A 15,247-nucleotide genomic window follows, 5' to 3' on the forward strand; every position below is an offset into this window, starting at 1 on the left:
TTCGCACAAATAGAGCTTTATTTTGGTGGTATTTATTCACGACTCCGTTTTTTATTTTTTGCGATATAAGAGAAAAAAAGCGGAAATTTGGAAAAAAAACTATATTTTCTTTTTTCTATTTTAAAAGAAATCCAATAAAATCAAATTTTGTCATAAATTTAAGCCAAAATGTATTCTGCTACATGTTTTTGGTAAAAAAAAATTCCGTTAAGTGTATAATAATTGGTTTGTGTGATCACGGACATATGTACGCAAATGATCATGTACATATGTGTGCAGGTGATCACGTACATATGTGTGCAGATAATCATTGGGACATGTGATTTTAGTGAGACATATGTGGGGGACATGTTTTTATTATTAGAGACATGTGTTTTATTATTTGGGGAAGTGTGTTTTTCGGGACATATGTGAGGACTGTGTTTATACTGTGTGGTGTGTTGTGTGTTTACACTAGACTGGTGATCAGTGAGTAAAAAGCTGTAAAAAACAGCTCATACTCACTGATCATCAGCCGGCTGCAGCGATCTGCTCTCCTCTCCTCAGCAATGACTTGTGTGTGAGGAGAGGAGGAGCCGATTGTCTAGCAACCGGCTGTTTGTTTACATCACATGACGGCCGTGATTGGACACGGCCCTCATGTGATCAGGAGGGCCAATCGCAGAGCCCTCCTGCTGATCTGAGATGTGCCGTGTCTGGGTGATCAGAAGTAGATGGCTCCCACCCGGCCGTATATATGCATTGGCCAGGTGGGAAGTGGTTAATGAGATACAGGGGCATTATCCACTTACATGGAGGTTAAGGAAGAAAGACATAAGTCCATTCACAGCGTTCACTGCAGAGCGGTGTTCTGAACAGGTGATTTTTTCTGCCTTTGGGGGAAAAATTCTAGCCAGCAGGATCTCTGGGACCATGGCGATGAAACCGAGGTTTGGATCAAGTTGATGGTGAGGGCTGAAACGCTGCACCAGGTTGAAATGGCATTTCAGAGCATGCGCATTGGCAGATGGGACTCAGGGCCGCATTCCTTTGTCAAGCTAGTGAGACTTTGGCTGATAACGGCCTTATATATGCCTTGGAACACTGCCATCTAGTGGAAAGAATGGAACATACTTTCCAACATGAAATACCCAGAGCTAAAATAATATAGATATCAACAGACTTTTAACCGTCTATGGTTCAACAGAACTAACATAACATATCAACTTCAGTTTGTGGGGTAATTCCATATAACAATAGGCAATACAAAATATCTAAAAATAATATATTGAGCATAAAATCAATCTAATTAACAATATTGCATTAATTTCTTTGGATTAAATGGATTAATTATATGGGAAGATACATGAAATCATGACTACTATATATGCATGTCAATAAATTGTAAATTAATTAAAAGAATATGTTTACACACTGTGTGTATATCACACAGAGGCCAGTAGTACCTAGATACCTTTTGCAAAGCAATGATTTTTATTATAAATATATGTGATAATAGAATTTATATGCACTAATAGTGGTATCTAATGTAATGTTTTTTTGTGATGGGCTAACGTAATGAGGTAATTGCACCTTCAAGGGGCTATTGGGAAAAAAAAGGAGGGGGAGTTTTTTTGGGGGGATTGAATGGGAGGGGAAAAAACGAGGATGGACGGGGGGGGGTTTGGGTAGGGATGAAAAGGGGGGGTTAGATGTTTAGACATTAACAGTAACACTATATTTACAAAACTTAACTACCCAAGACTGAAAAGTATTTTTATATAAAAACCATCATGATAAGGAAGAGATACCTAGGGAAAAGGATGAAAATAAAGGTATTGTGGGAAAAGACACCCTTAGTTCCTCGTTGAGTCCCCCTGGCTTAAGGGTATCGAGAGAATAAATCCAATATGTTTCACATTTGCAGAGCCTATGGAATCGCTCAGCCTCTGAGAGGTTCTTAGGCATCTGTTTTATGATCCATACTTTTAGGCCTTCAGTAGATTTGATATGATCTTAGGAGAAGTGGTGAGGAACGCTTTGTTTATCTTTGCTTTCCCTAGCCTTTCTCCAGTACTTGCCAAATCTCTGTTGGAGGGGCAGATGGTATAATCTACATAAAGTTGATGACGGGCAGCTGAGGCAATACACCACATAATCGGATGAACAATTATAAAATTCACTGATATTGCTTGTTTTGCCCTTGGTAGTAAATTGTTTCTTGCCATGTTGTGCATAGCGTTTTTGTGTTTTGTTTTTTTACTTTGAAACCTACCCTGTAATGGTATGAGGCATATCTGGGGTATCAAATTGATGGGGCGAGATTTGAGCTTGCTGGGTGCGATTTATATTTTTTATATTCTGTGCTTTTCTGTATTTGACTCTGGGGAGGATAGTTTTGAGATGTATATCCTCAAGCAATATCAGCCAATGTTTTTTTTAAGAATTGTTTGCATTTTTTTTTGTGATCAGAATGGAATATGGTGATAAAACAAACAGAGATTGGTCAATGTACCTTTATCTATTTTAGTGGGAACGTTGTGTGAATACTAAATGTAAGCTTGTTTGATTAATGATTCGGGATAGCCCTTATCCTTGAGTTTGTTAGTGAGTAAGTCCCTTTGTTCTGTATAGTCTGTCATATTGGTACAATTGCGCCTCAGATGGCAGAATTGTCCTTTTGGTATATTATTTTTATGTGTGGTAGTGGCAGCTTTTGTAGTGTAGTAGTGAATTGCCAGCTGTTGGTTTACAATCATTTTTAGTATGTATTTTGTCTTGGACATGATAAAGTTCAAGATCAAGAAAGGCTAATTTATCTGAGTCTGTAACATATTTGAAATTCAGAACATGGGGGTTGGTATTGCAATGATTGGCAAAATCCGAATGTTGTTAATGGAGCCATTCCAGATGATTATGATGTCCTCTATGTACCTACCGTAATAAATTAGATGTTTAGAGTATGGATTGTTTTGCCAAATATATTGATGCTCCCAAAGGCCCATGAATAGATTGGCGTATGAGGGAGCAAAATTGTCTCCCATGGCAGTGCCCTTGACTTGCACATAGTATTGATCATCGAAATTAAAATAATTTCCAAGATGAACCTAGCTTGTCTATTATTCATAAATTGGTCATGAAATAGATAGTGGTCCAGAGCTGCTAGTCAAAATTCATGGGGAATGGATGTATATAAGGTTCTTACATCCAGAGACATCCAGATGTAGTCATTATCCCATTTATATGACTTTAATCGCTCTAATAAGTGGGTACCATCTCTTATGTAGGACTACAGGCCCTGGGCCAGGGGCTAAAGATGGGGATATATGTATTTGGACAAACCTGATGTTATGCTTTCCATGGCAGCTATGATGGGTCTCCCTGGGGGATGAGTGAGACTTTTGTGGATCTTTGGGATATGATAAAAATTTGGTGTGCGGTAAAAATCCCTACTTAGGAAGGATGCTTCAGATTTAGCTATGATTTTGGTTTGAGTGGCATATTCAATTAGAAGATTGATATCCAATTTGTATTCAGGTAGTGGGTCTTTGCTAAGTTTTTGTTATGTGGATCCATCCACAAGTAAGTGATGGGCCTCTCTAGCCCTATCTTGAATGAGAATCCCTCCACCTTTGTCTGCAGTTTTTATGATTAGAAAACAAAGGAGGCGTGTCAGCCTGGTAAAGACAGGCTAACAAGGGGTTACTATTGACTACAATAAATAGATCTGAATTTATTAGTTCCAGTTTAAATAACTTAATCAATTTTATTAAAGTATCAAATAGAGAAAAATATGAAAAAAACCCTTTTGCAATTCATAAAAATAGTGATTATCAATTTAAATTAATTAAATATATACCCACAGATAATTAGACAGACAGGACACACATACAACAACACAGAACACAGCTCAAGTCCGGACACATTGCATTTAGCCCATTGCAACCCATGCACTAAATTGCCTATTAGTTGTTGCGGGATCGCAAGGTTCCCAATCTATTCCAATCACTAAGAAGGTAAGAAGGTTAGACAGTGGACTAAATCAATGTTGAGCAGGAGGAAGGGAGAGGGGGATGAAATAGCTAATTGAAAAAATTCAAAATTCAGTTCAAACCAAGCTAACTACTGTTGACACCAGTAGTGCTGCTATAATGGTTGTTTTTCTCACAGTCCCCTGAGGTTTGGAAAGTCAAGTAATGTGCTGTATTAAAGGAATATAGTGCAGCCAATACACAGTGGGGAATTCCCTTCGCTAAGTGTCATTTAATTAGTAAGGTCAGCATTCATCCAGTACATATTACCAGAGCAGTCGGCCGACTTGGAATTGTTCAACAACTGGCAACATAGTTGTTCTATTCATGCAGAAAGAGTAGCAATGCAGCATGACATTATCAATCCTTCATGTAGACAGGCAGCAGCTATCAAACAGCTGTTATTTAAAACGGTAGCTCAGGTTGGATGCTAGTCAGCGGATATTAGCATGATTATTGCACAGTACATTACCACTTTCAACCGAAAATCGCGGTGTCTGCATCCACTACCAAATCCGTCTCATGGGTCACCTGGCTGCCTTTCAGCTTCTGTCCAAAAATTTAAGACGTAAAGAGGGGGTTACCACCAGTCATATGTCCACTAGTTTATACCGATATTCTCACGCTGGCACTGCATCAGTTGTTAGAGAAGTCCCGAGGACATGCACTGCCTCTCCACCCCGAGCTCTACCTCTCACTTCACTCCATACTAGAGGTCGACCGATATGGGTTTTTCTCTGGCCGATGCCGATATTTAGACATCATGGCGGCCGATATATGATGCCGATTTTTTTGGGCCGATATGTTAGGCCGATTTTATTTTATTTATTTATTTTTTTCCTTTTTTTTTTTTTTTTTTTTTAATCCCCCTTGATCTAACACACCTTTCCCACTGGGGTGTTTTTCAGGTGCTTTTGGGCTGAAAATAGCGACTGCAAAATGGCTCCCCTGCAGTCTGTGTGAAAGACAGAGTGCTTTCACACTGAGGCGATGCGCTGGCAGGATCTTAAAAAAAAAAGTCCTGCAAGCAGCATGTTTGGAGTGGTGTATACCACTCCTCCACCACTCCTGCCCATTGATATGAATGGGCACCACTGCCGAAGCGCATGCAATGCGATTTGGCAGCAGTGCTTCATGGGCGCATTTAACCTCTTCCTTGGCCGCTAGCTGGGTTATATGTGCCCCACTAGCAGCCAAATAGCACCGCTAAAATGATGGTAAAGAGCCGCTAAAACTTGCGTTTTACCATCAACGCCTGCCCGCTCCAGTGTGAAAGCAGCCTTCATAAGTGATACAGAAAATTTCTTACATTTAGACATTTATTAAACAAAACAAACCTCCAATCAGTTTACTTGTATGTATGATTTAGATAAAAAAAAAAAAAAAAACCTATATATTAAATAAAAACAGGTAGTCAAAACTTTTGGACGAAAAAAAAAAAAATGGGCTAACTACTGTTTTTATTTTATTTTTATTTTTTAAATAGTGTATTTTTTTCCCCAAAAAATGCATTTGAAAGACCCTTGTGCAAATGCCGTGTGACATAAAATATTGCAACAACCGCTATTTTATTCCCTAGGATTTCTGCTAAAAAAAATATATATAATTTTTGGGGGGTCTAAGTGATTTTCTGGCAGAAAATACAGGATTTTTACTTGTAAGCAACAAGTGTCAGAAAAGATTTAGTCTTTAAATGGTTAAACTGAGAACTTCTACACACAGAGATGACTTAATTCATTCAGAAGTGTAAACATTGTATCTTTCTGTTTTTTTCTTGGCAGGCTGCCCAGAGAGGAGGAAAGGGTTGCTATGACGACTCAGTCAACTTGCACTGACTTCTATACAGAAGCCATTTCAAAGTCCCGCTGTAGTTCTAAATCGGCTTTTTATCAGCACAATCGGCCGATGCCGATTATTTAAAAAACTGCAAATATCGGCCGATATATCGGCCGGCCGATATATCGGTCGACCTCTACTCCATACACAGTGTCATGTCCAGACTGAGCTGTGATAACGTCAACGCGTTTCGCTGGCTTCAGTAGCGTAGCTTCTTCCCGGACGTTCGAAGGCACCTGGTTACAATCCCTTTTATCACGGAATCTCCGTTGGTTATGACCATAGACTTAAGGGGATATTGCCCTGTATCCGGCACCAATTATCTGTGTGGCAGTTCATCAATGTTAATTCTCTACCGAGGGTGATCATAATAAAGCGTATAATAAAAACAAAATTGAAAATACTTGCAAAAATATGTTTGGCTACATTAACCAATCGTGTCCTATTGTTTTGGGGGTGGGCAAACACTAATAACTTGACAGACACAACCAATTACAAATACCACATAAACAAAACAAACATTAAAGACACAGTATAGAATGATAAGAATGGAACAGAGAAAAAAAAAGGGGTGGGGGGGGAGAAAGGGGAATGAATGAAAAAAAAAAAGTTTTTATGATTAAGTTGTCATTATTGGCAAAGGATTTTAATGCTTTATTCTCCAAAGGGGTGAGGAGGCCTAAGTCAGAAGGATGGAAAGTTGGTTGTGAACATAGTTTTTTTCATATCTGAGAAGACCATGTTATAAAAGTTATTCGTAGAGGTGTGGACCTTTTGATTGATCTGGATAAATGCTCTGGGTATTTCATGTTGGAAAGTATGCCACATCCTTTAAACTAGATGGCAGTGTTCCAAGGCACATATAAGGCTGTTATCAGCCAAAGTCTCACTAGCTTGACAAAGGAGCATGCCCTGAGTGCCATCTGCCAGTGCGTATGCTTCGAAATGCTGTTTCAACCCACCAGTGATGTCATCACGGCCGGCGCCGCTTTCCAGCCCTCACCATCCGCCTGTTCCAAGCCTCTGTTTCATCGCCGTCCCAGAGATCCTGCTGGCTAGGATTTCTCCCACACAGGCAAAAAAATCAGCTGTTCAGTAGATCGTGCACCTGTATCTCATTAAAATGTTTACAGTTCTAACCTAGAGGTGCCTGTGTTTCTCCTCTCATTTTCAAAAGTCAAATGCAAGGGGTAACTGTTTTTCTGATAGCTAGAATTCTCTAACATGGGCGCCTCCATGCATGTCTAATAATTCTGGTTATCACAAAACAAGTACCCCTTGTAATTTTCTTTTTTTTAACTCAGCTATAGAGGCAAGTCAGAGTAAGGAATACCTGGGGAAAGTTTACCTTTTCTTAAAACAATCTAACCCGGTGAAAGTGGTAATAGCAATAAACTTAAGATATATAGTTCTTTTCATTTTCACAAGTTGAATGCATATTCAATGTAGTTTATCATAAAAATTGAGTTAAAGCCATTTTAACTTAAGTGGGTTGACACTTATTATGCTGAGCTGCAAATACTAAAACTGCTCTGTGCTAATTCCAGTTAAGTATTACAAAACATTAGAACATGCCAGGTCAAAAAAGTCACTCATTTGTACAACACAATGCAAAACGCAAGCTGTAATATGTTCATCTAAAAGCTGATTTACAAGTCTGATTGCATTATTGTTCCTGTATATGCAAATGTTTATGCAAATAATTTTAACCTTATGTACCTATTTTAGGTCACATGTTACATCATGTGAACATTGGGCTAAAGGTGAAACAGTGTGTCCATCAAATTCCAGCCATTACAATGGAAGCCACTATCCAACCAATTACTCGCACAGTCCTTAGAGTTCGATTGAGCATCAATCCTGATTTTAAATGGAATGATCAGGTACACCCAATATTTCTTAATGTCTGGTAAATGATTATATAGGCTGTGCTGGTATGTCATTATTTTATTTTTTTTAAAGAAGTTAATATTGTGTTTTTTTGATAACATAACAAATAAATGCACATAGAATTATGTTTTAGTTAAAACAAAGTTTAAAAACCTTGTTTTGTCATATCTTCATTGAATTACAGTTGCAAGTATGGATAGATTGTGTGCAAATATTGTGCTTAAAGTATGCCTTGCCTTAAATGGTATCACTCGTTTTGTGGAAAAAAATTGCAAATAAAAAATAATATAGCATATGCAAATGCTACGCAAGCCATAATGTAATTGAATGTTAATAAAAATTGCCTTTTCATTTTAATTGGCAGCCCTGTAATTGTCTGTAAAATTCAGTGCAAAATGGCAGCCTGGAGTTGTCGTTTCTTGCTTGTGTGATTGGCTCACTGATTTTCCTGGCAGTCTTCATTAGGATATCTGTCAGATTGTAGACATCCTCTGTAACAAAGATTCTATTTTTGTGAAATACTTCAAAAGAGTTAATAACTTCTAAAGGGGTGCATGCCATGCAATTTTCCTCAGTAGAACACTGCAAGTTGCAGCTGATTAATCATGAAAATGTCACTACCATTCAAATTCACTTTACACATTGACCAAAATCAAACAAATATCTTTTTCTTCTGAGCATAAACAGGAATCTGCAACAAATTGTTAAAATCCTTGCAATGTACATTGATTAACCTTAGGGGATTGTGTTTTTTTTTTTGTATTTTTATTTTTATCAACACAAGTGTAGTTACTTTTTAAATATTGGCATACTAGCTATGTGACCTACATTGCCACTGAGCTTTTTGAAGCAGGGGAAATGTATAAAACATTGGTCGTTTTATCTCCTGGTATTAAAAGTGTGTTCCTGTAAATTCCATATTGGCCAAAAATAAAGAAAATGGTACCGCTCAGATGCCTCAGTAAATGATGTCTCCGACAAACTGGTACATTAACCACTTCCCGACCGGCGCACGCTGATGTACGTCGGCAGAATGGCACGGGCAGGCAAATGGGCGTACCAGTACGTCTCTTTAACCACTTTGCGCCCAGGCCATTTCTGACATTTCTCTCCTACATGTAAAATTCCTAATTTTTTTGCTAGAAAATTACATAGAACCCCCAAACATTATATATGTTTTTTTAGCAAAGACCCTAGAGAATACAATGGCGGTCATTGCAACTTTTTATCTCCCACGGTATTTGCGCAGCAATTTTTCGAACACGTTTTTTTCAGAAAAAAACTGTTTCATGCTTAAAAATACCCAACATGTCACGCTTCAAAATTGCACGCGCTCGTGGAATGGCACCAAACTTTGGTATTTAAAAATCCCCATAGGCGACGCTTTAAATTTTTTTACTGGTTACATGTTTTGGGGTACAGAGGAGGTCTAGAGCTAGAATTATTGCTCTCGCTCTAACATTTGCGGCGATACCTCACATGTGTGGTTTGAACACCGTTTTCATATGTGGGCAGGACTTACGTATGCGTTCACTTCTGTGTGCGAGCTCACGGGGACAGGGGCGCTTTACTTTTTTTTTTTTTATTGTTAATTTTATTTTTATTTTTTTAGTTTGACACTTAAAAAAAATAAAAAATAAAAATGTATGACTTTTATTCCTATTACAAGGAATGTAAACATCCCTTGTAATAGGAATATGGCATGATCGGACATATTTACAGTGAGATATGGGGTCAATAGGACCCCATATCTCACCTCTAGGCTGGGAAGAATAAAATAAAAAAATAAAAAGACGATCCTGGCTTCCCTGCCAAATCGGCGCCGTTATTTTGAATACCGAGGCCTGGTGTGACGTCATAACATCGCGCCCGGCCTCCGAATGATCATAGAGACTCCGGGAATCTCTATGGTAACTGGCGGGGGCCGGCGGATCCTGTCACCGACTCACCGATGGAAGCGGTGACTCGGTACAAGCACCGCTGGGCGGCGGGAGGGGGGCGTCCCCTCCCGCCGCCCATAAGAACGATCAAGCAGCGGAACAGCCGCTATGATCATTCTTATGGTGCAGGGAATCGCCAGTTGAAAACGCAGATATCTGAATTATTTCTGTGGCCTCAGGCATTATTCAGATATAACCACCGAAAGCCCATGACGTCAATAGACGTAGTATGGGCGCCAAGTAGTTAAATTTGCTGCCCTGCCATCGCGAGCCATTACTAGTAAAAAAAAATATATTAATAAAATGCCATAAAACTATCCCCTATTTTGTAAACGCTATAACTTTTGCGCAAACCAATCAATAATCGCTTATTGCGATTTTTATACCAAAAATATGTAGAAGAATACGTATCGGCCTAAACTGAGGGAAAAAAATGTTTTTTTCTATATTTTTGGGGGATATTTATTATAACAAAAAGTAAAAAAGAATGCGTTTTTTTTCAAAATGTAGCCCTATTTTTGTTTATAGCACAAAAAATAAAAACCGCAGGGGTGATCAAGTACCACCAAAAGAAATCTCTATTTGTGGGAAAAAAGGACATCAATTTTGTTTGGGAGCCAGTTCGCACGACCGCACAATTATCAGTTAAAGCGACGCAGTGCTGAATCGCAAAAAGTAGTCTGGTCTTAAGTCAACAAAATGGTCCGGGGCCCTTACCCTGGGAGAATCCTTTAACGCATTGTGGGACTTAATAGTAGGCGGTGAAACGCGTTAGTGAATTCTTTCAAGTTGGGGGACATGAGCTGAAGCCATTTTTGCACACCCCCTGCTCAGACAGGCACCATCTCACTGTAAATTCCACGTTGCAGATTGCAACTATGCCTTTACACAATGCTGAACTAATAGTAAAGGCAAGACCTGATCGGCTGATCATAAGATGTCAGCCATGTCCTCTTTCTACAGCACTAGCTGCTTAGATCTGTGTCTGAAATCTCATTTGTTTATTGCTTACTCAATAGTCACCATGCTACAAGGGAACATAAATATTCTCTATGTACTTTCATTAAGTGCATTTATAGCCCTAGGAAAGAAATCTCTAAATCTGTTTGTCCATGCTGTATTATTTTTTATAACTCCTAACAGAGGGAAGTAGTTGAAATTATGCTATTTGCTCTACAGAGACAGCAGGAATTAAAATATTTATCTAAATAAGGGAATTGACAACCAATAATTTTCTGTGCAATGTTAATATATTTTTTTTTAAGAACGCTTCTTTCCGTAAGCTGAGGAACTGGCATACCACACAGAGATAACAATATGTTAGTATGCTCGTAACAGTAAAAGCTCACCAGTAGTTTTCCTTCCAGACTGCTTTTTCTGAGCACTCTGGAAATGTCATTTTTGTTGTAATTTTTTAATACCTACAATAGTATTAGACGACTAGCATTTTTTTTTTTTATGCATCAGTAGGCAGCTAGTATGAAACCAGTGACTCCAGCAGACATAACACACATCTGCCTAGAATCAATGACTCATCTAATATCACCACTCGTGTGAAATTTGCTGGACTGCTGAATCATCATATGCATAAACTTATCCATGCTATAGTTTATAAAAGTATCATCCATATACATAGTAAAAGTATAGGAAAAGAGAAAATATTTATCAAAATCTTTCATTTATATCTATCTCATATCTTTATATGACCCTCACCTCCCCCGATCTATTTTCCTTGCTACCTTTCTGAATTTAGCCTGTGTCTAGGATTCTCTGCGCATATATTTCAGACGTTTTAAATATATTGCATTTCGTCCAGGTATTTATAGGTTTCCATCCGTCCTTGGTCGGCTCTGTGAAGGTACTCCATATTGCTTATATATTCCACTCTCTGTAGCCATTTTTTAGGGATGAGACCCTTTTTGGCGTCGAGCAAAAACAAAACCAACGTTTTCCTGTATTGTGTCCCAGTTTTAGCTGTCCCATGGAACAAGCAAGTCCAGGGGTGTTGCAGAATCTTTTCCCCTGTTATCTTCTCTATATATACTAGTATTTCCCGCCAATAGTCTCTTATCAGGGGACAATCCCACCATGTATGCATTGTTCCTATTTGATTACACTTCCTCCAGCACTGGGGGGAATTATTCCGGTGGAATTTATTGGTTCTGGCCGGGGTCAAATGCCAACGCACCATGCACTTGTAATTTGCCTCAATGGAGGTTATATTCATTGCGTAATTGTGTATTGCACCTATCATTTGTGTCTCATCCAATTTCATACCCATATCCTGTTCCCATTTGTTTATGAAAGGTAAGGTCCCTGTTAGGATTGCATATATTTGGGATATTCAATGTCTTATTGTTGTTTTCCTGTTAAAGAGCTTTTCGATTGGGGTTAGTCCTTCCTCATCTCTGATTGGTTGGGGAATTGTGCTAACAAAGTGCTTTAATTGTAAATATTCCCAGTCCTTTAAATAATACCACCCGTGAATCCTGGTTAAATCTTCCATTGTGATAATTTTCCCATGCATTGTGATATCTTTTAATTGTAAACCCCCCATTTGCTTTCCCATGTGTGTCCCATTACCTGGGGAAAAAAAGTGCCTGATAATGGAATTAAAGGGGAATTATATTTCCATTTTTCTTTTCGATGTAGTGTGTCCCATATTTTAAATACTGTTTTTGTGAGGTCGTGCGTGTTTATGCTATTTGTTCTAAATTTCAGCGGAATCCATATATTTTTTTGAAGTTGTGTCTCATAAAGTGTATCCTCCATCTTTATCCAACTCTTATTAGTATTTAAATTTGCCCACTCCACCAATCTTGTTAAAATAATTGCATCATAGTACATTTTTACGTCTGGGCATGCCATCCCTCCTTTTTTTTTCTCCTGGATAGCAAATTATTATTTACCCTAGCTTTTTTACTCTGCCATATATATTTCAGAATTATTGTTTTCATTACTTTAAAGAAACGTAGTGGTATTTTTATCGGGAGCATCTGAAATTTATATGTCATCTTCGGTAACATCACCATTTTTAATATATTTATTCTACCTAACCATAAAACTGGTCTCTTCTGTATTTTTTTTTTTCTCTAATAACTTTTATTAGAAATTTCACGGAAATAAACAATCCTCACATAGACATGCTGGGGATAGGTTAAGATAGGCCTAGATTTTAAAGGCATCTCCTCGTCACACCTGAATGAATGTTTCCCCAATTTAGACACAACGGTGTTGCGCTGTATTCCCATCCCTTATAGAGTTCAAGATTAATTTGCGGGTCTCATGATCAGTTCATATCTTTCTGTATTTTTTTTTTATTCTATTTTGATTTCATTGAGTAGGGGAATATAGTTGGCTTGATATAACTTGTCTATGGTGAGGGTTAGTTTAACTCCTAGATATGTTATTTCTTTTCTTTCCCACGTAAAAGGGAAATTCTTGTTGCAGTAAGCTTACTTCTTTTTTATCTAGGCACATATTCAATATTACCATTTTTTTAGGATTAATCTTAAAATATGAGAGCTTGCCATATTGTTTAAGTTCTTTTATTAAGTTAGGGAGTGACAGTCTTGGTTTGGTCATGTATAGGAGCATGTCGTCTGCATATGTCGCTAGCTTATGCTCTTCCTCTCCCACTTTTAATGTCTAGGTTATTCCGTATTTTGTTTAGTAATGGTTCTAATACGATTACATACAAGAGCGGTAAAAGCGGGCATCCTTGCCTTGTACCGTTTGACATTTCAAAAGCAGACAACATACTCCCATTGACCCCAACCCTGGCTGTAGTTACTAATCCATTTCATGATTCTTGGTTCCAATCGTATGCTCTGCAGTGTTTCAAACATAAATATCCAATCAACTCGATCAAATTACTTTTCGGCATCGATCAATATTAAATTCATTGGGGGCCTTCTTTCTTTTTCGTTATTCATTAATAATAGAGTTCTAATACTATTATCTTGTCCTTCCCTGCCTGGTACAAAACCTGTTTGGTCAATATTTATCAGATCTGGCATATAGTTTTTTTGTCTCGATGCCGGCACTTTCGCATATAGTTTTGTATCGGCATTTAAACACTTCAATACAGGGCATTTATACACCTTCCTTACCAGACCAATGTTTAGCTTTCAGAGCTCTCGCACTTTGAATGCCAGTTAGTCAGTCATGCAACACTGTACCCAAACTACATTTTTTTCATACAAATAAAGCTTTCTTTTGGTGGTATTTAACCACTTACAGACCGAACCATTTTGCTGGTCAAAGACCAGACCACTTTTTGCGATTCGGCACTGTGTCGCTTTAACTGACAATTGCGCGGTCGTGTGACATGGCTCCCAAACAAAATTGACGTCCTTTTTTTACCACAAATAGAGCTTTCTTTTGGTGGTATTTGATCAACTCGGTTTTTATTTTTTGCGCTATAAACAAAAATAGAGCGACAATTTTGAAAAAAACGCATTATTTTTTACTTTTTGTTATAATAAATACCCCCCAAAAATATATAAAAATATTTTTTTTTCCCTCGGTTTAGGTCGATACGTATTCTTCTACATATTTTTGGGAAAAAAAATCGCATTGCTCTATAAATGCAGTGATTCCCGTGTAAATGACACTGGCAGTGAAGGGGTTAACCAGTGGGTGGCAGTGTAGGGGTTAAGTGTTCCTAGGGGTGTGTTACTAACTGTGGGGGGGTTGGGCTTTCATTTAGTGAACACTGATCTCTGCTCCAATCATATGGAGCAGAGATCAGCGTCACTAGTTGCTAGGCAGAATGGAGAAATGCTGTTTACACAGCATTTCCTCCATTCAGCCGTCCCGTGAGACGATCGCGGGTATGCCTGCGGCGATCGAGTCGGGACCCGCGACCGGACTCACGGGGGTCCCGACCGGCACGCGAGCGTGCCGCCAGCGGCGCACTCACGGTGGCAGGGCGGCATTGAAGATTGGACGTACCTGTACACCAATATGCCTGCCCTGCCATTCTGCCGACATACAACGGCGTGCGCTGGTTGGGAACCAGTTAATCACCACTGGGTTCTTTATTTTTTGTGACAGAAGTGAAAAAAGAGCGAAAATTTTGAAAAAAAAAAAACACTTTTTTTTAGTTTCTATGATAACATTTTGAAAATAAGTAATTTTTACGGCTACATCTCTTTGGTAAAAATAAACCAAATTAGTGGATATTATTTAGTCTCTCTTTGAAAGTTATAGAGTCTACAAGCTATGGTGCAAATCATTGAAAATTTATCACATCTGATCACACCTGATGCACTGACGGCCTATCTCATTTCTCGAGGCTCTGAAATGTCATTAAAGTAGAAATACCCCCCAAATGACCCCTTTTTGAAAAGTAGACAGTCCAGGGTATTTAGTAAGAGGCATGGTGAGTTTTTTGACCTTGTCATTTTTTCCCACAATTCTTGGGAAAAAGAAGGGTTTTTTTTTGTTTTTACTAAATTGTCATAATAACAAAATAAGTTATTTCTCTTACACAGCATATGCATACTTCCAATTACACCCCAAAATACATTCTTCAACTCTTCCCCAGTATGGCGATACCACATGCGT

The 15,247-nt window shown here is 38.4% G+C and overlaps 1 protein-coding gene across 1 annotated transcript in view; it reads left to right on the forward strand.

The window, feature by feature from the left end:
* Positions 1-15,247, forward strand: part of ASCC3 (activating signal cointegrator 1 complex subunit 3) — a 1,010,279-nt gene that overhangs the window by 737,341 nt on the left and 257,691 nt on the right. Inside the window, exon 22 of the mRNA XM_077487192.1 lies at positions 7,575-7,729. Coding sequence (XP_077343318.1) covers positions 7,575-7,729 — 155 coding nt within the window. The remainder of the gene's footprint in view (positions 1-7,574; positions 7,730-15,247) is intronic.

Source organism: Lithobates pipiens, unplaced genomic scaffold (genome assembly GCF_037356315.1).
Source record: "Lithobates pipiens isolate NorthernLeopardFrog02 unplaced genomic scaffold, aLitPip1_a1.2 Scaffold_18, whole genome shotgun sequence".
Lineage (NCBI taxonomy): Eukaryota > Metazoa > Chordata > Amphibia > Anura > Ranidae > Lithobates > Lithobates pipiens.